General features: G+C 38.6%; 1 protein-coding gene across 1 annotated transcript; it reads right to left on the bottom strand.

The window, feature by feature from the left end:
* Positions 1-12632: 12632 nt before the first annotated feature.
* Positions 12633-20608, bottom strand: LOC122684411 (protein LEG1 homolog). The gene is made up of 6 exons (XM_043888510.1): positions 20273-20608; positions 18879-18965; positions 16701-16885; positions 16083-16219; positions 14052-14290; positions 12633-12771 (listed from the first exon to the last, which is right to left on the bottom strand). The coding sequence occupies exons 1-6, from the start codon at positions 20586-20588 to the stop codon at positions 12668-12670; spliced, it is 1068 nt and encodes a 355-aa protein (XP_043744445.1). The 5' UTR covers positions 20589-20608; the 3' UTR covers positions 12633-12667.
* Between the last annotated feature and the right edge of the window lie 1758 nt (positions 20609-22366).

A 22366-nucleotide genomic window follows, 5' to 3' on the forward strand; every position in this document is an offset into this window, starting at 1 on the left:
GATCCACACAATCAACGGCTTTAGTGTAGTCAGTGAAGAAGAAGCAGATGCTTTTCTGGAATCCCCTTGATTTTTTCATAATCCAATGAATGTTGGCAATTTGATCTCTGGTTCATCTGTCTATTGTAAATCCAGCTTATACATCTGGCAGTTCTCAGTTCACAGCCTGCTGAAGCCTATCTTGAAGGATTTTGAGCACTGACTTGCTAGCCTGTGAAATGAGTAGAATTTTATGGCAGTTTGGACATTCTTTGGCATTGTCCTTCTTCAGGATTGGAATGAAAACTGCCCTTTTCCAATACTGTGGCCACTACTAATTCCAGTTTATAGTTTTAAACTAGAAAGTGTGATACTTCCAGCTTTTTCTTCTGTCTCAAGTTTGTTTTGGTGACTTGGATATTTTTCGGGTTTGATACATTTTGTCACTTCAGTTATTAGTTTTGTTTTTATGTAAAGATATCTCACTTGTGTTGAGACATTGATAAACCTATTTTTGACTTTCAAAAAGTGGCTTTTGCTTAATATGTCCTTCCCATGGGGAAAAACAGATAATATAAAAATCATTTATTTTCAGAGGGGGTCATTTTGGTTGAGAGGTAGTTAAAGAACACTGGGTTTTGAGGTGAAATTAAAAAGAGGCACCATGTTGGTAAAAGGTATGACAGGTGGTCAGAAACACCAAAAGATACTTAGCCTACATATTTCGATTAGTGCCATTAGCAGTGATTTAAATATGGTTTATTTCAGATAATTTTCCTCATTTTTAATATGTGCATTTTTCATTTAGGGGCCCCAATTATAACAAAAATAATATTTAAAAGGAAAACTTTAGTTTTGTGTAGTTTACTCTAGAGTTCAGTTCAGTTCAGTTGCTCAATCATGTCCGACTCTTTGCGACCCCATGGACTGCAGCACACCAAGCCTCCCTATCCATCACCAACTCCCTGAGTTAACTCAAACTCATGTCCATTGAGTAGGTGATGCCATCCAACCAGCTCATCCTCTGTCGTTCCCTTCTCCTCCTGCCTTGAAACTTTCCCAGCATCAGTTCAATACAATTAACTTGCTCAGACATATCCAACTCTTTGTGACCCTATGGACTGCAACACATCAGGCCTCCCTGTCCATCATCAACTCCCAGAGTTTATTCAACTCAGGTCCACTGAGTTGGAGATGCCACCTAACCATCTCATCCTCTGTCATCCCTTCTCCTGCCTTCAATTTTTCCCAGCATCAGGGTCTTTTCCATTGAGTCAGTTCTTCGCATCAGGTGGCCAAAGTATTGGAGTTTCAGTTTCAGCATCAGTCCTCCCAGTGAGTATTCAGGACTGATTTCCTTCAGGATGGACTGGTTTGATCTCCTTTCAGTCCAAGAGACTCTCAAGAGTCTTCTTCAAAACAACAGTTTAAAAGCATCAATTCTTTGGCACTCAGCTCTCTTTATTGTCCAAATCTCACATCCATACATGACTACTGGAAAACCTTTGTCTAGTCAAAATCCAGCTTTGACTAGTTGTACCTTTGTTGTCAAAGTAATGTCTCTGCTTTTTAAAATGCTGTCTAGATTGGTCATAATTTTTCTTCCAAGGAGCAAGCATCTTTTAATTTCATGGCATCAGTCACCATCTGCAGTGATTTTGGATTCCCCAAAAAATAGTCTGTCACTATTTGCATTGTTTGCCCATCTATTTGCCATGAAGTGATGGGACCAGATACCATGATCTTTGTTTTCTGAATGTGGATTTTTAAGCCAACTTTTTCACTCTCCTCTTTCACTTTCATCAAGAGGCTCTTTAGTGCTTCTTCACTTTGTGCCATAAGGGTGGTGTCATCTGCATATCTGAGGTTATTGATATTTCACCCTGCAATCTTGATTCCAGCTTGTACTTCTTCCAGCCCAGCATTTCTCATGATGTACTCTGCATATAAGTTAAATGAGCAGGGTGATGATAGACAGCCTTGATGTACTCCTTTTACTATTTAGAACCAGTCTATTGTTCCGTGTCCAGTTCTAACTGTTGCTTCCTAACATGCATACAGATTTCTCAAGAGGCAGGTCAAGTGGTCTGTTGTTCCCTTCTCTTTCAGAATTTTCCAGTTTGTTATATTCCACACAGTCACAAGTTTTGACATAGTCAATAAAGCCAGAGTAGATGTTTTTCAGAAGCTCACTTGATTTTTTTTTCCCCTTTATTTATTTATTTTTTCAGTGGGTTTTGTCATACATTGATATGAATCAGCCATAGATTTACACGTATTCCACATCCCGATCCCCCCTCCCACCTCCCTCTACACCCGATTCCTCTGGGTCTTCCCAGTGCACCAGGCCCGAGCACTTGTCTCATGCATCCCACCTGGGCTGGTGATCTGTTTCACCATAGATAATATACATGATGTTCTTTCGAAACATCCCACCCTCACCTTCTCCCACAGAGTTCAAAATTCTGTTCTGTACTTCTGTGTCTCTTTTTCTGTTTTGCATATAGGGATGTCGTTACCATCTTTCTAAATTCCATATATATGTGTTAGTATGCTGTAGTGTTCTTTATCTTTCTGGCTTACTTCACTCTGTCTAATGGGCTCCAGTTTCATCCATCTCATTAGAACTGGTTGAAATGAATTCTTTTTAACAGCTGAGTAATATTCCGTGGTGTATATGTACCACAGCTTCCTTATCCATTCATCTGCTGATGGGCATCTAGGTTGCTTCCATGTCCTGGCTATTATAAACAGTGCTGCGATGAACATTGGGGTGCACGTGTCTCTTTCAGATCTGGTTTCCTCAGTGTGTATGCCCAGAAGTGGGATTGCTGGGTCATATGGCAGTTCTATTTCCAGTTTTTTAAGAAATCTCCACACTGTTTTCCATAGCGGCTGTACTAGTTTGCATTCCCACCAACAGTGTAAGAGGGTTCCCTTTTCTCCACACCCTCTCCAGCATTTATTGCTTGTAGACTTTTGGATAGCAGCCATCCTGACTGGCGTGTAATGGTACCTCATTGTGGTTTTGATTTGCATTTCTCTGATAATGAGTGATGTGGAGCATCTTTTCATGTGTTTGTTAGCCATCTGTATGTCTTCTTTGGAGAAATGTCTGTTTAGTTCTTTGGCCCATTTTGTGATTGGGTCATTTATTTTTCTGGAATTGAGCTTCAAGAGTTGCTTGTATATTTTTGAGATTAATCCTTTGTCTGTTTCTTCATTTGCTATTATTTTCTCCCAATCTGACGGCTGTCTTTTCACCTTGCTTATAGTTTCCTTTGTAGTGCAAAAGCTTTTAAGTTTCATTAGGTCCCATTTGTTTAATTTTGCTTTTATTTCCAATATTCTGGGAGGTGGGTCATAGAGAATCTTGCTGTGGTTTATGTCGGAGAGTGTTTTGCCTATGTTCTCCTCTAGGAGTTTTATAGTTTCTGGTCTTACATTTAGATCTTTAATCCATTTTGAGTTTATTTTTGTGTATGGTGTTAGAAAGTGTTCTAGTTTCATTCTTTTCCAAGTGGTTGATCAGCTTTCCCAGCACCACTTGTTAAAGAGGTTGTCTTTTTTCCATTGTATATCCTTGCCTCCTTTGTCAAAGATAAGGTGTCCATAAGTTCGTGGATTTATCTCTGGGCTTTCTATTCTGTTCCATTGATCTATATTTCTGTCTTTGTGCCAGTACCATACTGTCTTGATGACTGTGGCTTTGTAGTAGAGTCTGAAGTCAGGCAGGTTGATTCCTCCAGTTCCATTCTTCTTTCTCAAGATTACTTTGGCTATTCGAGGTTTTTTGTATTTCCATACAAATTGTGAAATTATTTGGTCTAGTTCTGTGAAAAATACCGTTGGTAGCTTGATAGGGATTGCATTGAATCTATAGATTGCTTTGGGTAGAATAGCCATTTTGACAATATTGATTCTTCCAATCCATGAGCATGGTATGTTTCTCCATCTGTTTGTGTCCTCTTTGATTTCTTTCATCAGTGTTTTATAGTTTTCTATGTATAGGTCTTTTGTTTCTTTAGGTAGATATATTCCTAAGTATCTTATTCTTTTTGTTGCAATGGTGAATGGTATTGTTTCCTTAATTTCTCTTTCTGTTTTTTCATTGTTAGTATATAGGAATGCAAGGGATTTCCGTGTGTTAATTTATATCCTGCAACTTTACTATATTCATTGATTAGCTCTAGTAATTTTCTGGAAGAGTCTTTAGGGTTTTCTATGTAGAGGATCATGTCATCTGCAAACAGTGAGAGTTTCACTTCTTCTTTTCCTATCTGGATTCCTTTACTTCTTTTTTGCTCTGATTGCTGTGGCCAAAACTTCCAACACTATGTTGAATAGTAGTGGTGAGAGTGGGCACCCTTGTCTTGTTCCTGATTTCAGGGGAAATGCTTTCAATTTTTCACCATTGAGGGTGATGCTTGCTGTGGGTTTGTCATATATAGCTTTTATTATGTTGAGGTATGTTCCTTCTCTTCCTGCTTTCTGGAGAGTTTTAATCATAAATGGGTGTTGAATTTTGTCAAAGGCTTTCTCTGCATCTATTGAGATAATCATATGGTTTTTATCTTTCAATTTGTTAATGTGCTGTATTACATTGATTGATTTGCGGATATTAAAGAATCCTTGCGTTCCTGGGATAAAGCCCACTTGGTTGTGGTGTATGATTTTTTTAATATGTTGTTGGATTCTGTTTGCTAGAATTTTGTTAAGGATTTTTGCATCTATGTTCATCAGTGATATTGGCCAGTAGTTTTCTTTTTTTGTGACATCTTTGTCTGGTTTTGGAATTAGGGTGATGGTGGCCTCATAGAATGAGTTTGGAAGTTTACCTTCCTCTGCAATTTTCTGGAAGAGTTTGAGTAAGATAGGTGTTAGCTCTTCTCTAAATTTTTGGTAGAATTCAGCTGTGAAGCCATCTGGTCCTGGGCTTTTGTTTGCTGGAAGATTTTTGATTACAGTTTCAATTTCCTTGCTTGTGATGGGTCTGTTAAGATCTTCTATTTCTTCCTGGTTCAGTTTTGGAAGGTTATACTTTTCTAAGAATTTGTCCATTTCATCCAAGTTGTCCATTTTATTGGCATAGAGCTGCTGGTAGTAGTCTCTTATGATCCTTTGTATTTCAGTGTTGTCTGTTGTGATCTCTCCATTTTCATTTCTAATTTTGTTAATTTGGTTCTTCTCTCTTTGCTTCTTAATGAGTCTTGCTAATGGTTTGTCAATTTTGTTTATTTTTTCAAAAAACCAGCTTTTAGCTTTGTTGATTTCTGCTATGGTCTCTTTAGTTTCTTTTGCATTTATTTCTGCCCTAATTTTTAAGATTTCTTTCCTTCTGCTAACTCTGGGGTTCTTCATTTCTTCCTTCTCTAATTGCTTTAGGTGTAGAGTTAGGTTATTTATTTGGTTTTTTTCTTGTTTCTTGATGTAAGCCTGTAATGCTATGAACCTTCCCCTTAGCACTGCTTTTACAGTGTCCCATAGGTTTTTTCTTGCTGTGTTTTCATTTTCATTCATTTCTATACATACTTTGATTTCTTTTTTGATTTCTTCTATGATTTGTTGGTTATTCAGAAGCGTGTTATTTAGCCTCCATATGTTTGAAGTTTTAACAATTTTTTTCCTGTAATTGAGATCTAATCTTACTGCACTGTGGTCAGAAAAGATGACTGGAATGATTTCAATTTTTTTGAATTTTCCAAGACCAGATTTATGGCCCAGGATGTGATCTATTCTGGAGAAGGTTCCGTGTGCACTTGAGAAAAAGGTGAAGTTGATTGTTTTGGGGTGAAATGTCCTATAGATATCAATTAGGTCTAGCTGGTCCATTGTGTCATTTAAGGTTTGTGTTTCCTTGTTAATTTTCTGTTTAGTGATCTATCCATAGTTGTGAGTGGGGTATTAAAGTCTCCCACTATTATTGTGTTACTATTAATTTCCTCTATCATACTCGTTAGCATTTGCCGTACATATTGCGGTGCTCCTATGTTGAGTGCATATATATTTATAATTGTTATATCTTCTTCTTGGATTGATCCTTTGATCATTATGTAGTGTCCTTCTTTGTCTCTTTTCACATCCTTTATTTGAAAGTCTATTTTATCTGATATGAGTATTGCGACTCCTGCTTTCTTTTGGTCTCCGTTTGCATGAAATATTTTTTTCCAGCCCTTCACTTTTAGTCTGTATGTGTCTCTTGCTTTGAGGTGGGTCTCTTGTAGACAGCATATATAGGGGCCTTGTTTTTGTATCCATTCAGCCAATCTTTGTCTTTTGGTTGGGGCATTCAACCCATTTACATTTAAGGTAATTATCCGTTGCCATTTACTTTGTTGTTTGGGGTTCACGTTTATACAACCTTTCTGTGTTTCCTGTCTAGAGAAGATCCTTTAGCATTTGTTGAAGAGCTGGTTTGGTGGTGCTGAATTCTCTCAGCTTTTGCTTGTCTGTAAAGCTTTTGAATTCTCCTTCATATCTGAATGAGATCCTTGCTGGGTACAGTAATCTAGGTTGTAGGTTATTTTCTTTCATTACTTTCAGTACGTCCTGCCATTCCCTTCTGGCCTGGAGGGTTTCTATTGATAGATCACCTGTTATCTTTATGGGAATCCCTTTGTGTGTTATTTGTTGTTTCTCCCTTCCTGCTTTTAATATTTGTTCTTTGTGTTTGATCTTTGTTAATTTGATTAATATGTGTCTTAGGGTGTTTCACCTTGGGTTTATCCTGTTTGGGACTCTCTGGGTTTCTTGGACTTGGGTGGCTATTTCCTTCCCCATTTTAGGCAAGTTTTCAGCTATTATCTCCTCGAGTATTTCCTCATGGCCTTTCTTTTTGTCTTCTTCTTCTGGGACTCCTATGACTCGAATGTTGGGGCATTTCACATTGCCCCAGAGGTCCCTGAGGTTGTCCTCATTTCTTTTGATCCTTTTTTCTTTTTTCCTCTCTGCTTCATTTGTTTCCACCATTTTATCTTCTACCTCACTTATCCTATCTTCTGTCTCCGTTATTCTACTCTTGGTTCCCTCCAGAGTGTGTTTGATCTCATTCATTGCATTATTCATTTTTAATTGACTCTTTTTTATTTCTTCTAGGTCTTTATTAAACATTTCTTGCATCTTTTCAATCTTTTCTCCAGGCTATTTATCTGTAGCTCCATTTTGTTTTCAAGATTTTGGATCATTTTTATTATCATTATTCTAAATTCTTTTTCAGGTAGATTCCCTATCTCCTCCTCTTTTGTTTGACTGGGTGGGCATTTTTCATGTTCCTTTACCTGTTGGGTATTTCTCTGCCTTTTCATCTTGTTTAGATTGCTGTGTCTGGACTGGGCTTTCTGTATTCTGGAGGTCTGTGGTTCCTTTTTATTGTGGAGGTTTTACCCAGTGGGTGGGGTTAGACGATTGGCTTGTCGAGGTTTCCTGGTTAGGGAAGCTTGCTTCAGTGTTCTGGTGCGTGGAACTTGATTTCTTCTCTCTGGAGAGCAATGGAGTGCTCAGTAATGAGTTTTGAGATGGGTCTATGTGTTAGGTGTCACCTTGGGCAGCCTGTATGTTGACGTTCCGGGCTATGTTCCTGCATTGCTGGAGAATTTGCGTGGTATGTCTTGCTCTAAAACTTATTGGCTCTTGGGTGGTGGTTGGTTTCAGTGTAGGTATGGAGGCTTTTGGACGGTCACTTATTACTTAAAGTTCCATGTAGTCAGGAGTTTTCTGGTGTTCTCAGGTTTTGAGCTTAAGTCTCCTGCCTCTGAATTTTAGTTTTATTCTTCCTGTAGTCTCAGGACTTCTCCAACTATCAGCACTGATAATAAAACTTCTAGGTTAATGGCAAAAAGATTCTCTCCTGTTAGGGACGCCCAGAAAGGTTCACAGAGTTACATGAAGAAGAGGAGAGGGAGGCGGGAGATAGTGATGAGCAGGAGGAGAAAAAGGGGGACTCAAGAGGAGAGAGACAGATCTACGCAGTTGTCTGATCCCAGAATGTTCTCCGTAGCCCAGACACCCACCAAGATTCACAGAATTGGATTGGGAAGAGAAGGGGAAAGGAGGAAATAGAGGTGTTCTGAGGTAGAAAACAGAGAGTCAAGATTGGGAGAGAATAATCAACACACTCCTGAATAAAAATGGGAAGTGAATATTGGATTTTTAAATGTTCACAGTTTATATCATATACTGAAAAACAAAAATTAAAAATCTAGAGTAGAGGTTAGACTCTTAAAATACTATATTAAAAACAAAAACCAAAACACCCAAAAAAATTTTTTTAAATATATATGAAGTTCAGTTTAAAAATAGGGCTTCTCTTCTTTTTTTTTTTTTTCCCTTTGCTAAGGTTATAGTGTACTGAAAATGAAAATTAAGGAGTAGTAGAGGAGTACTAGAGGACTTTAAAAGAAATAAGAGAAAAAGAAAAATAGAAAGTAGAAGAGAAAAAGGAGGAAAAAAAAAAGAATTTTCCCTAATTAAGAAAATCGTAAAAATCTATGAAAATGAAAGTTAAGGAGTAATGGGGGAGTAATAGGGAATTTTAAAGGAAAATAAAAGATAAAAAAAATAAGTAAAAAAGAAAAAATAAAAAAAAAATTTTTTTTCTTACTTAAAAAAAAAAAAAGTAAAAATATATCTAGGAATTTCTCTAGAGCTGTTGCGGTCAGTGTGGGTTCGGCTCAGTTTCAGATATCTCCTCGTTCCAGCTTACACTTCTCAATATCTATAGGCCCCTTCCGGAGTAATCGGTGTTTTCTACAGGGATTTTAATCTGTTGCACCGGTCTCTTCTGAAGCGGTTCCCTTTGTTTATTTGGCTTCTGTTTGCCGGTTTCTTCAGAGCCTCATTTCCGCCCTGACACAGGCGGGCGGAAGTGGACTCTTATTCAGGTAGCTAGTTCTGTAGCGCTGCGGGAGGGGCTGGCGCCGCGGGGAAGGGCTGGCGCCGCGGGGAGGGGCTGGCGCTGCTTTCTCCATCTGCGCTGCTCAGGCTCCCGGCTGCTCCATATGGAGCGCGCCCGGCGCTGCACGCAGCTCCAGCCCTGGGGTGTTCCACAAAAGCGCGGAACAAAAGGCTGCGTCCGCTCTTGTGCCTTCCCCGTCAGAGCGGTCCAGGCAGCCAGGGGCTTGACAGGCGCACTTTCCCCGGGTGCGGCGCGCCCACTCCCTTCCACGGTCCCAATCTCAGTTTCCGCTGGCGCCAGTCGGGTGCGTGCGCCTTCTGCCCTCCGCGTCCCCAGCCCCAGTCCCCGCCCGCGCCGGTCGGGTGCCTGCGCCCTGTGTCTCGCCGCAACCTGCTCCCGCCTCCGGCGGGTCTGGGCCAGTCCGCAGTCTGCAAGCTCTTCTCTGGACTTTCTCAGTCCCTTTGTTCTGCGAACGGCCGGCAGCATGTTCGAGTCGGTTAATTTTCTCTCTCTCTTTTGCTCTCCCACAGTTCAAGTTGGCAACTCACAAAAGCTCCCTCCAATTGTCCTCAGGGCACTCAGGCCCGGACCCTACCCCAAGCAATGCTGCCCGCTCCTCTCCGTGCCGCCCCCACTTACTGGTGGCGGATGCAGGTGTCTGGGTTACTTTTCTGCTGAGAGTTGCTTTTAGGCACGTAATCTGTGGGTTTTATTTATTGTTTCCCTCCCAGTCAGGTTGCCCTCCTAGATTCAAACACTTCCCCCAGGTCCGCCAGTGCGAGGGTTTCCCGGTGTCTGGAAACGTCCTCTAAAGACTCCCTTCCTGGGACGGATCTCCATCCTTAGCTCTTTTGTCTCTTTTTATCTTTTATATTTTGTCCTACCTCCTTTCAAAACAATGGGCTGCTTTTCTGGGCGCCTGATGACCTCAGCTAGCGATCAGAAGTTGTTTTGTGAAGTTTGCTCTGCGTTCAGATATTCTTTTGATGAATTTGTAGGAGAGAAAGTGGTCTCCCCGTCCTACTCCTCCACCATCTTGGCTCCATCCCCACCCCCCCCCCACCCCCCCCCACCCCCGCCGCTCCCTTGATTTTTTGATGATCCAACAGATGTTGGCAATTTGATCTCTGGTTCCTCTGCCTTTTCTGAAACCAGCTTGAACATTTGGAAGTTGACACTTCACGTACTGTAAGCCTGGCTTGGAAAATTTAAGCACTACTTTACTAGTGTGTGAGATGAGTGGAATTGTGTATTCTTTGGCATTGCCTTTCTTCAGGATTGGAATTAAAACTCACCTTTTCCAGTCCTGTGGCCACTGCTCAGTTTTCCAAATTTGCTGGCATATTGAGTGCAGCACTTTCACAGCATTATCTTTTAGGATTTGAAATAGCTCAACTGGATTCCATCACCTCCACTTGCTTTCTTCATAGTCTTGCTCCCTAAGGCCCATTTGACTTCACATTCCAGGATGTCTGGCTGTAATTGAGTGACCACGCCATTGTGATTATCTGGATCATGAGGATATTTTTGTATAATTCTTCTGTGTATTCTTGCCGCCTCTTCTTAATATCTTCTGCTTGTGTTAGGTCCATAATATTTCTGTCCTTTATTGTGCCCATCTTTGCAGGAACTGTTCTCTTGGCAGCTCTAATTTTCTTGAAGAGATCTCTTGTCTTTCCCATTCTATAGTTTTCCTCTATGTCTTGCATTGATCACTGAAGAAGGCTTTCTTATCTCTTCTTGCTATTCTTTGGAACTCTGCATTCAGATGGGTATATCTTTCCTTTTCTCCTTTGCCTTTGGCTTCTTTTCTTTGCACAGCTATTTGTAAGGCCTCCTCAGACAACCATTTTGCCTTTTTGCATCAATTTGTCTTGGAGATGGTCTTGTCCCTGCCTCCTATACAATGTCATGAACCTCTGTCCATTAGTTCTTCAGGCACTCTGTCTATCAGATCTAATCCCTTGAATCTATTTCTAACTTCCACTGTATAATTGTAAGGGATTGGATTTAGGTCATACCTGAATGGTCTAGTGGTTTTCCCTACTTTCTTCAATTTAAGTCTGAATTCAGAAATACGGGTTTCGTGATCTGAGCCACAGTCAGGTCCCGGTCTTGTTTTTGCTGACTGTATAGACCTTCCCCATGTTTGACTGCAAAGAATAAAATCAATCTGATTTTGCTATTGACCATCTGATGATGTCCATATGTAGTCTTCGCTTGTGTTGTTGAAAGACAGTATTTGCTATGACCAGTGCATTCTCTTGGCAAAACTCTTATTAGCCTTTGCCCTGATTGATTCTGTACTCCAGGCCAAATATGACTGTTACTCCAAGTATTTCTTGACTTCTTACAAATGTATTCCAGTCCCCTAGAGTAAAAAAGACATCTTTTTTGGGTGTTAGTTTTAGAAGGTCTTGTAGGTCTTCATAGAACCATTCAACTTCTTGACTTCAGCGTTACTTGTTGCGGCATAGACTTGGGTTACTGTGATACTGAATGGTTTGCCTTGGAAACAAACAGAGATCATTATGTCGTTTTTGAGATTGCATCCAAGTACTGCATTTCAGACTCTTTTGTTGACTATGATGGCCACTCCACTTCTTGTAAGGGATTTTTGCCCACAATAGTATATATAATGATCATCTCAGTTAAATTACACCCATTCCAGTCCACTTTACTTCGCTGATTCCTAAAACATCGATGTTCACTTTTGCTATCTCCTGTTTGACCATTTCCAATTTGCCTTGATTAATGGACCAAACATTCCAGGTTCCTGTGCAATATTGCTCTTTAAAGCATTGGACTTTACTTCCATCACCAGTCACATCCACAACTGGGTGTTGTTTTTGCTTTGACTCTGTCTCTTCATTCTTTCTGGAGTTATTTCTCCACTGATCTCCAGTAGCATATTGGGCACAAACTGACCTGGGGAGTTCATCTTTCAGTATCCTATCTTTCTGCCTTTTCATACTGTTCATGGGGTTCTCAAGTCAAGAATCCTGAAGTGGTTTGCCATTCCCTTCTCCAGCGGACCATGTTTTTCCAGAACTCTTCACCATGACCCGTCTATCTTGGGTGACCCTACACAGCATGACTCATAGTCTCACTGAGTTAGACAAGGCTTGGTCCATGTGATCAGATTGGTTAGTTTTCTGTGATTGTGGTTTTCAGTCTGTCTGCCCTCTGCTGGAGAAGGATAAGAGGCTTATGGAAGCTCCCTCATGGTAGAGACTGACTGAGGGGGAAGCTGGGTCTTAAACTGGAGTAGCTCAGTAATTTTCTACTCGATGGCGAAATGATTTCTCTATGTGCTCAGACACTGAAAGAGCAGACCCACTCATTACATAAACTGATAAATGTACTCATATGGCAATGTACCTGGAGTTCTGTCCTAGAATACAAATAACTTAAAATGTCTCTTCAATGCCCAAAGTTGCATCTTATAAGAATAATCTCTTTAGAGGAGAATTTTCCCTGCTTACCAGGCAGTCTATGAATGAGCATTGAACATAGTATAAAAATATTACATAGCAATGGTGTAACCTGTCTCTGACACAGATATTGACATAATCACGTGTAACTCAGGCATTCTATGAAACTAACTAGCTTCTACCAGATATGTATCTCAATTCTGAGGGGAGGGTGGCAGGGAGGATTATTGACTGGTAACTTTGAAAGTACAAAGATGAAGCAGGGATAATAAGAACCACAAACTTTTCACAGTCATTATAACTTTTGATTGCTTTTATTCTTGAAATGAAACTGATCAACATGTAATAGCAGAAATTTAGGCTACTCAATTGGTATTAAGAGTAGCCTATTAATGAGGAAACGTCCCACAGCCCGAGCAAATTTTGAAGTCATGAGCTTCTTCCAAATTGTTAAAAATAATCCTCCTGTGAAAATAGAAACATTCATGTTTCCAGCTAATAAAACTATGAATACAACTTTAAAATCTAAAAATAAACAAAATAAGATAAAAATTCTCATTACAGGATTTGTAATATATTAGTAACACTGTCTGACCAACAGGATTGTCATAGGAAACAGGGAAATGCATTGTGTTGGACAATCTAACAGCATAAAAGAAGAGCTATTTCTCCTTGTGCTCACTTTGGCAGCATATATAATAAAGGAAGAGCTGTTTCCCTTATTTGAGAATGAGATGTATTCAACAAATTCTCACACAGTGTAATAGCCACAATATTTTATGCAATAAATTAAGCACAAATTGTTGAGACCCGTCATAACTCCGTTCTTACTCTTGTTTGCAATGTTTTCTTTCTAGAGTGAACCTTATCCTGCGAGGAAGGAGACCTGGCTGCTGTCCAACTGTCACTAAAACTACATGATACTTGCAACTTATCTTCCCTGATCCTTAGGATTAACCCATGAAAAAATGGGCAGGGACTGGAGACTCCACAGTTCTAATTCTAAACGATTGAGATTTAAATGTGTAAGGTTCACTAGTTCATCATAACTTTTGTATTTTCAATGCAGGTAATATTATGTAGTGAAGAAAAATGAAACCTCTAAAACTGAATTTAAACAAGCTGGAGTTTAAGTTCGCTTCAGCTATTTACAAAGTATAGCATTTTGGACATGTTATTTAATGTCAAATGAACTTTTTCTTCAAAATGTAAACAATGCTATGAATTTCCTACTGTACCTAAGGACAACAAATAAAATGATGTGTGAAGACAGAAAGCTCAATATCCATTATTTAACTGATGCTCAAAAATTTTATATAACTGTCTCTCTGCACCCAGTTTTCCTACTTCCACCCCAATCATCCCTGTTTCTTATTATAGTCTCTGTCTTGGTGGAAGAGCACACTTTACCCTGGGGAGTAAACAACAATAATGAAGAGTCAGATTTTCACAGACTAGCAGTTTTGAATCCTAAGCAGAAACCCAGAATATTATTAGGGTAGCAATAAGAATTTTAAGAAGAAACCTATAAAAGTGTTGATTTTAGACCTGTCACTATTACAGAAGCTACATAACATGTGAGGTCCTGGAAGGGTAGTTTTCAGGAACTGTCATAATTACATTCAATATATCTATAATATAGCAGGTACTCAATCATTCCTGTTGAATGGATCATTAAATATATTTAGTTCTTAAATGACTTTGGTTCATTTAGGCTCCATGGATAGTATAACTCATAATCATACCTGTGCTTTTATTTATTTTTGTAGTGAGTTTTGCTGCAGTGATCAATGCTTTTTCCCGTCTGCTGAAGTTACTCGTGAGAACATTACGATCCTCATCTGTGAGTAGCCTGTGTGGGAAACCCACTAGGAATTCTGCTGAACTTTCCAAGTATGGACGATATAATACTGCCTCAAAAAATTCTGCAGTCACTAGAAAGTCCACAGAGAAGTCTCGTTCAGTTTCAGAAGAATAGAATGATCTAAAGGAAGGACACAAAGTTAGCTGCGTGAGTTACAAAATACTTCATTTAAACGCAAATCAAATTCTAAATGTGTCTTTTCTCCCATGTTCCTTGGGAATTTTATGCTATTTATTAAATAATTGACTGAACCAAACCTAGTTTCAGTATATCATAATTAATCCTCACACTATCTTCTACATTGTGCCTGGCTGAAGAATCTAAGTGAAAGTGAAGTCACTCAGTCATGTCCGTGTCTTTGCTACCCCGTGGACTGTAGGCTACAGGCTCCTTTGCCCATGGGATTTTCCAGGCAAGGGTACTGGAGTAGGTTGCCCTTTCCATCTCCAGGGGATATTCCACACCCAGGGGGTGAACCCGGGTCTCCTGCATCACAGGCAGATGTTTTACCATCTGGGCCACCAAGGAAGAATCTATTACATAGCAACAGAGATGGCAAAACTTTGAATCACAATGTTTGAAAATTGTAGCATCTTAACCAACCCCCTCTCTTACTTCCACTGGATTTACTCTGGGTGCTTTCTCATTGTGTTTCTCTTATATCTAATTTCTGTGCCACTAATGTCTAATGTCACTTGTTTTCCACAAACACAGTTCAGGGACTAGATACTATGAACCAATACAATGAATAGAAGGTTATCTGGTAGCAATTTCTGAAAATTCTTCAACAACATACATAATTGACTCATGTTTATTGTGTGTATATGCTAATATAATTGCTCCTAATTCCTAGGAAATAAGAAGTGGACTAGAAATTTGCCACAGAAATCAAATCACCTTCTTGAGTAGGACATAACAGGGGACAAACAAATGGACAACAGATGGTTTTTCTTGAGTTCATCTAATTTAAAGACTTAAATGGCATGCTCAATTCTCTCTTGCAGAGAACAACCATAAAAACTGAATAAAATATTAAAGACACATTCTATGATGTCAGAGTGGACAACAGTACTGACACATTGTGAGTTCAAAATTTAAGAAGAAAGGTATGATAGCCTGAAAATTTACATGTTGAAGTTCATACTAAAGAGAAACAGGGACTAGAGTGCAGATTTTCTCTTTCTCTCTTCTCCATGTGAAGACACAGATTCCATGATGGAAGAAGGCAGTCGTCTGCAAGCCAGAAAGAGGGCCCTCAGCTGAAGCTGACCATGCTGGCGTCCTAGTTCTGAACTTGCAGCATCCAGAATTGTGAGACAATAAATTTCTGTGATGCAAACCACCTAGTTTATAGTATTTGGTGATGGCAGCCCTAGATCCTAATAAGAAGGGAAGACTCAAGGCAATGAATGATTTTGATAGGTATTCCTCTAATGTTGACATGATGAGAAAAGTCTTTGATAATGCTGTGGAGCTGAGAGAAGAAACATCACAGTTAGTGATGAACTATTAATAAATAGGACTCTACACATACACACACAAACATACAACAAAATACCAAGCCATTGAAAATCACTGGGTAGGTTTTTTTTTTTTTTTTTTAAACCAGAAAAAGTATTAAATAGTAAAGGAAAACAATTAATAAATTGGTCTACACTGAAAAATTTTCAAATTAAGGAGACATAATTGAAAGAGTGAACTGACAAGTATAAACTAAGAAAAGCTACATTCAAGATATATAGCTGATATGTGACTCTTAGATGAACTGCAAGTAAAAGTGGAAAAGCTATTTCCTGATATTATGGAAAATATGAGCTATGAACATTTGAGGCAACCAAAACTTAAACATTATGTTTTACTATGCCAGAAAAAAAAATGAGTTTAATTACATCACATAAAGCAATTCTCTTACACATCACTGAACTTCGGCTTTGCCACATCAATGGCAGCTTGATGGGCCGCCCACATCTTAAAGATCGCTGTGTCCTCATCTGTGTCATACTGAGGAATACCTCCGGTAGTGGAAACTATCTTTCTGGATTGCAGATACTGTAGAATGAATAAGATTTATGTCATTAAAAGATTTTACAATAAATTAAAATATATTTAATTACCAGTATCATGAATTCCTGAAAAAGAACATTGTAACATACTCATCTAGCTGATTGTTTAGAAATGAAATTTACTTTCAGAATAGATTTTAGCACTGAAAGATGTCATTTAACTTTGTTTTGTATAGAGTTTTATGCTGTTCTGTTTGCAGAGGCAAACTTAATTTGGTGATTATTACATGAATTCTATTGAAAAAATGTTTTTATAAATACAATTATGCCAATTTGATATTAACTATTAGGATCCCTTCAGGATACTAAGCAGAACGATTAGAGCGGGAAGGGACAAAACTCTAACATAATTTCAAATGCATATAAATGTGAAGTTTAGTCTATTTTATATCAAAAATCCCAACAGAAGAACTCCATTCAGTGTTTTCATTCATTCCATTCATAAAAATATCATTGCATTCTTTTACCTTATAAAACCTGTTGGCTATATCCATAATTTGTGGATAGGCTGCACGGCATTCCTCAACTGAATAACAGAAGTTAGATCTGTACTCCTCTCGAGGTAGTAACTCTACCTCATATGGCAAATTCCCCAAAAACTCAGATTCAATTGCACCAAGGAAATACGCAATAACCACATAGAAGCTAATGCCTGCAAAAAAGTAGGATGGAGATATCTGGAGCCATTCACTGTCTATACAAAGTAGGAGTTAACCAAGGGACTAATGCTTAATCTATACAAATTATCTTATTTATTCTCCAAACTATCATGTTGAATTTGTTGGCTCTAGGAAATGCATATGATTATGAGAACTTAGGGATAATCACAGTCAGGAAAGTCTCCATTGGGGGCACACTCTGGATACAGAAATTTGTATATGAATCTACTTAGTTCAATCCAGTTCCAAATTATTTATGTCCTATATTTATTTACCCCTTGCATAGGAAGCAAATAATCAGATTTTGCTCAGGAAAATATTTACTTCAGTTTGGTTACATATGTAGATGGTATCTGTGGAGATTCTCTGCCTAGTCTGAGGAAGAGATTTTGATATGACCATCTTGTTCTATCTTAGCTCTCTTAAGGATGGTTCTAAAACCCACCAAATTTCTTCCCAAACAACCTTGAATACATTTTCTCATTTTCAGTTTGACTTTCTTCTGGTTCTTGATGCTAATTCATTTCAACCAAGTCCTCACTCTAGTCTTTGGACTATTTATCTACTTCTTGATTCCTCGGTTCATCTTGTCTACCAGGATTCTGGCAGCTCCCAGGCCAAGGTTATTCTTAGGCCTACTCCTCAGCCAGGCTTTGGTCACAGGCATGAATCCATACCTTCTGCTAATGAAGCACATCCTTCCACATTCCTGCTTGACAAGAAGAGAACTATTTTGATTGTTAATCTAGATGTCAAGGAGAAGCCAGATACTGGTGATACAAAACATAAGGGAGAAGACACAACTGATAGATGGGTATTTCAAGGAATAATTTCAAGCCTGTTGATGACAGGTCATTTTCTCATTACATGAAACCTAGTGCACTGGTTGACCTCATTTCACTTATTTCTACTTTTCGCCTTAATTTTCACCTTTGAGTGGATGAGTCTCAGCATAAACTTTACCTTGAATTAGAAGAATTTTGTTCATTGCCAAGTACAACCTTTATTTTGAAATGTACATTTATAAATTCACTCCTCCAAAACTTTGTACCTAATGAAGATATATTCCTGCATAAACCAATCAGCAGGAGCAGATATGTTAGGTGTCCAATATAGTGAAATTGGTTTTTAAGGCATGAAATGTCTTGCAATTGAAAATAATAAATTATTATTAAGTTCTTGCTATTTTTTCAAATTAGGGGTTTAAGGAGGAAAACTTAAGTGATTAAGGAAATGAATTGAGAGAGAAAGATGAATGGTTAGACTTTCTATTACTAACTTTGTGATAAAAAGCAAATTGCTCAACCTCTCTTGCTTCTGCTTGATTCTCTATATTATGAAAATATTGATTTAAGATCATGGCAAGGGTTGAATTAAATTTCTCTAAATGGCTAAAGTGAGGTTCTGGAATGTGTAAGTGTGAAATAAATAGTAGCTAGTTATAGAAGGGACTAGGAGTGGGTGGAATATGCAATAGAAAATTTGAAATACTAGGTACTTGAAACTATCATTTTCTCCTTTAGTATCTACTTAAAATGAACAATGGCTTCCCAGGTGGTACAGTGGTAAAGGATCCGCCAGCCAATGCAGGAGATGGCAAGAGATGGGGTTTCAATCCCTGGGTCTGGAAGATCCCCTGGAGTCGGAAATGGAAATCCGTTCCAGTATTCTTGCTCAGACAGAGAAGCCTGGTGGGCTACAGTTCATGAGATCTCAAAGAGCTGGACACAACTGGGCACATGCCCACATCTCTGACACAAAATGACAGTGTACTGTACATCATTAATTTAGACATCGCCATAGCAGAGTTGTCATTCAAGCTTTTTTTAAATTGATCATCTCCTGGGAAATTGCACAGAAAATTGTATATGTTTACAAAGGAAATATCAAGAGTTAACCCAACTTAGCCCATCGCATAGAAAAGCAGAGGTAGCAGGCCCCACAGCCACAGACCAGTCAGGGAGCATGGTGAAATAGAACACTTACCTCCCCAGGCACTGTTGATAGATATGCAGCTGGAGACTCCAGACTCATAGGCACACCGTGAACTATTGGGAGGCTCTGAAAATCTACCTACAGAGTAAACAGCGTAGGTGAAAAGAGTTGAACCTTGAATAGAAAGTCATAAGAGAGGAAAAGACTCATATGCTCCCCTCCAAAGAGTAAGAGGGTTATTTCCGCTAATGATATGGTCCATTCATATGAATAACATTTCATTCACTTTGAGAGCTCAAAGCTTCTCAGAAATTCCAGCCTGTACAGACCTTTTCTTGCATTTTTCTGTTTTTTTATGTTTCTTTATTATGTTCTTTACCAGCTCCTTCTTGACTAAGCTGGACCTGCAGAGCGTTTCACAAGGCAGTCTCTGTGGGTTCTTCTTTTCTTCCTAAATCAAAAGGCTTCATTGCAATAATTCAAATGTGCAGAAGTTTGTTTTTTTTTTTCAAGGCACCGCATTCTAGACCTTGTTTCATTCTAGACTCCTTCTAGTCACATCCAGAGAAGACAATTTAAAAAGGAATTTCATGAGAGTGGGAAGCTGATTTAGTTCCAGAATCTCAGTAATAAGATAACTGATTGAAGAAGTGGTGAGAGCAAAATACAGACGGAGAAATTCACCCCAACTGAGGCAGGAGAGAGAGAAGCTTTCTCCCTTTCTTAGAGAGAAGGCTGGGTTCTGAGCATCACACTTGTCTCCCCATCCTGCTTGTTTAAGTGCAGGAAGAGAGCACTGCATTCTGGACCAGCTCCTCCCTGTTTTCAGCCCTTTGTTCTGCCTGAGCCTAACAACTATCAGGAGAGAGACTGTGCAGTGAGGGCCACATCTTATTACTTTCCACTAATATTTTTGAGGCAAAGCCCAGGCTTTGAAGGGAAAGAAGGTTCCTTACCTTAGTTTGTGTGATTCCTCACCCTGGGTTTCATAGCTAAAAGAAATCTTGTCTTATTTCCTATATTAATCTCACCCCATTAAACGGAAATATTTATAGTGTCACATTTATCTGAGAAGCCTGTCAGGCTTTGAAAAACACAAGAGTTTTTTAATCTAGAAGGGGACATTTATTTTTCAAACAATAAGCTTTTTCAGTTTACAGGAATTTATTTTCAAAGCTGCAGGAATTTATTTTTAAACCAGGAAGTCTATAAAATGTAAAGCAAAGGTGTGACAAATAACTTTACTAATCAAAAGAAGTATTTGATTAGATAATATAAAAGCCTGAGTACTTAAAGATAAATGATTATATTGACTGCATTGGTTATATTGACTGAATGCCTGAGCATTCAGACAGTAACACTTAAATAGATTAGCTGTAATGCCATTCCTAGCATCAAAGAAAGAGAAAAGCAATTTTCCTTGAGAATAATTCAAATGTACATACCTGTTTCAAATAGCCTTCCATAAAGTAAAGTCAGTGCCCAAAACACATTGCCTGTGTTGTTTTTACCAAATGAAGCAAAATATTTGTTTGATTCTCTTATAAGGATCTTATATATTCTTAGTCGATCCATATATTTCCAGAGATCAACGATTATCTTGTTATTCTGCACTGGAAATTCTGCGATGTCTCCATCAGTTTGGTCCCAAAAAGGGGGGTAGATGTCATTTCCCTGGGTGGTTGACCCTGGATCTGGGGCCAAGCCCACAGGAAAAACGCTCAGGAAGAGAAAAGTGGGGATCACCGAAGAAGACCACATTCTCTCACCGCCTGTTGCTCTTAAGCGTTAAGTCTCAAACAAGAGCAAGTTATATAGCAGATGGGAGGGAGTCCTTGGGCCAACTAGAGAATGATGACTATCTGAGCAGGTAAAACACTGACCAGCTAGAACCTGAACTAATGAGCAAATAAATGAGCATCTGCCAACATAGATTTAGTAATTAAAACTGCTAAAGGCTATTGCCAAACACTACAAATAAATCATTTGTGCAGATCATTTTTTGCCAATAGGCAATTATTTAACATGGTTTAAATTACCTAAACATCATTTTTTCTAAAACATTGGATTAAATTTAACTCAAATACTTTCATTGTTTTCCAGTTTTATTGAGGAACAATTGGCATACATCATTGCCTAAATTTAAGCATACAGCTTTATAGTTTGATTTACACATATTGCAAAATGATTATCAGAATAGTTTCAGCTAGCATCCATCCTCCCACCGAAATACAATAAAAAAGAAAAGAAAGACAAAAAGGGAAAACACTTTTCTTGTGATGAGAACTGCTAGGATTTACTGTCTTCACAATTTTTTAATATATTATATAGCAGTGTTACCTATAGTTATCTTCTTGTACATTACATCCCTAGTACTTATCTTGTAGCTGGAAGTTTGTACTTTCTGACCTGTTTCCATCTGCTCCGGATTGTATGAGTTGTCTGTGTCCTTTGGATACGAATCGCCTGTCAGATGCATGGGTTGCACATGTTTCTCCCGTTGTGCACACTATCCTCTCACTTTGCTGGTGGCTTCTGTGTTCGGTCTGGTGCCCTCTCGCTTGTTTATTCTGAGTCGTTCCTGCGCTTTCTGTGTGGATTCACTGCAGTGCTGACGGATGTCACGCCAGTGCGCTTGCTGCCTGTGTTTTTAGAGTTTCCTTCAAGGAGTTTCATGTTCAAGTATTACGTTTAAGTCTGATTCCTTTTGAGTCAATCTTTATAAGAGTGTAAGATATGGGTCCAGTTTCATCCTTTCATTTATATTTATTCAATGATCCCAATTCTATTTATTGCAGACATTGTCTTTTCTGCATTGAGTGTTCTTGGCTCCCTTGTCAGATCTTAGTCGAGTGATTATGCTTGGGCTTATTTCTGGATTCCCTATTCTGTTCCACTGGTCTATTTTTCTGTTTTTACATCAGTATCATAAACTTTTGATGGTTACAGATTTATAGTATAGCTTGAAAGCAGGAAGTGTGATACCTTCTACTTCATTACTCGTTCTCAGGTCTTTTTTGGCTATTCTGCATCTTTCAGGGTTCCGTACAAACTATAGGAATGTTTTTTCCTATTTCTGTTAAAAATACCATTGGAATCTTGATAGGGTTTGCATTGAATTTATAGGTGGCTTTTTTAAGTATCAACATTTTGACAGCATCATTTCTTCCACTCCAAGAACACGGGGTATCTCTCCATTTATTTATTTGTTTTTTGATCTTGTTCATCAATGTCTTATAAATTTCAGAGTAGAAATCTTTCACCACTTGGGCTAAATTTACTTCTATGCATTTTAATTTTTTATTCTATTATAAATGGGATTGATTCCTTTATTTTTTATACAATTTTTTTGTTAGTGAATAGAGATGCTACTGATTTTTGTATGTTAATTTTGAGTCCCTCAGCTTCACTGAATTCACTGTTTAGATGTGTCTTAGTCTCTGAAGTGTAGGATGGGCTTCAGCCTCATGTCTGTATTTTGGGATTCTCTCACTGCTGTCTTGTTCCTAAATAGATGTTAGCTCTTCTTCTGACAGAAC

Source organism: Cervus elaphus, chromosome 26 (assembly GCF_910594005.1).
Source record: "Cervus elaphus chromosome 26, mCerEla1.1, whole genome shotgun sequence".
NCBI classification, from domain to species: domain Eukaryota; kingdom Metazoa; phylum Chordata; class Mammalia; order Artiodactyla; family Cervidae; genus Cervus; species Cervus elaphus.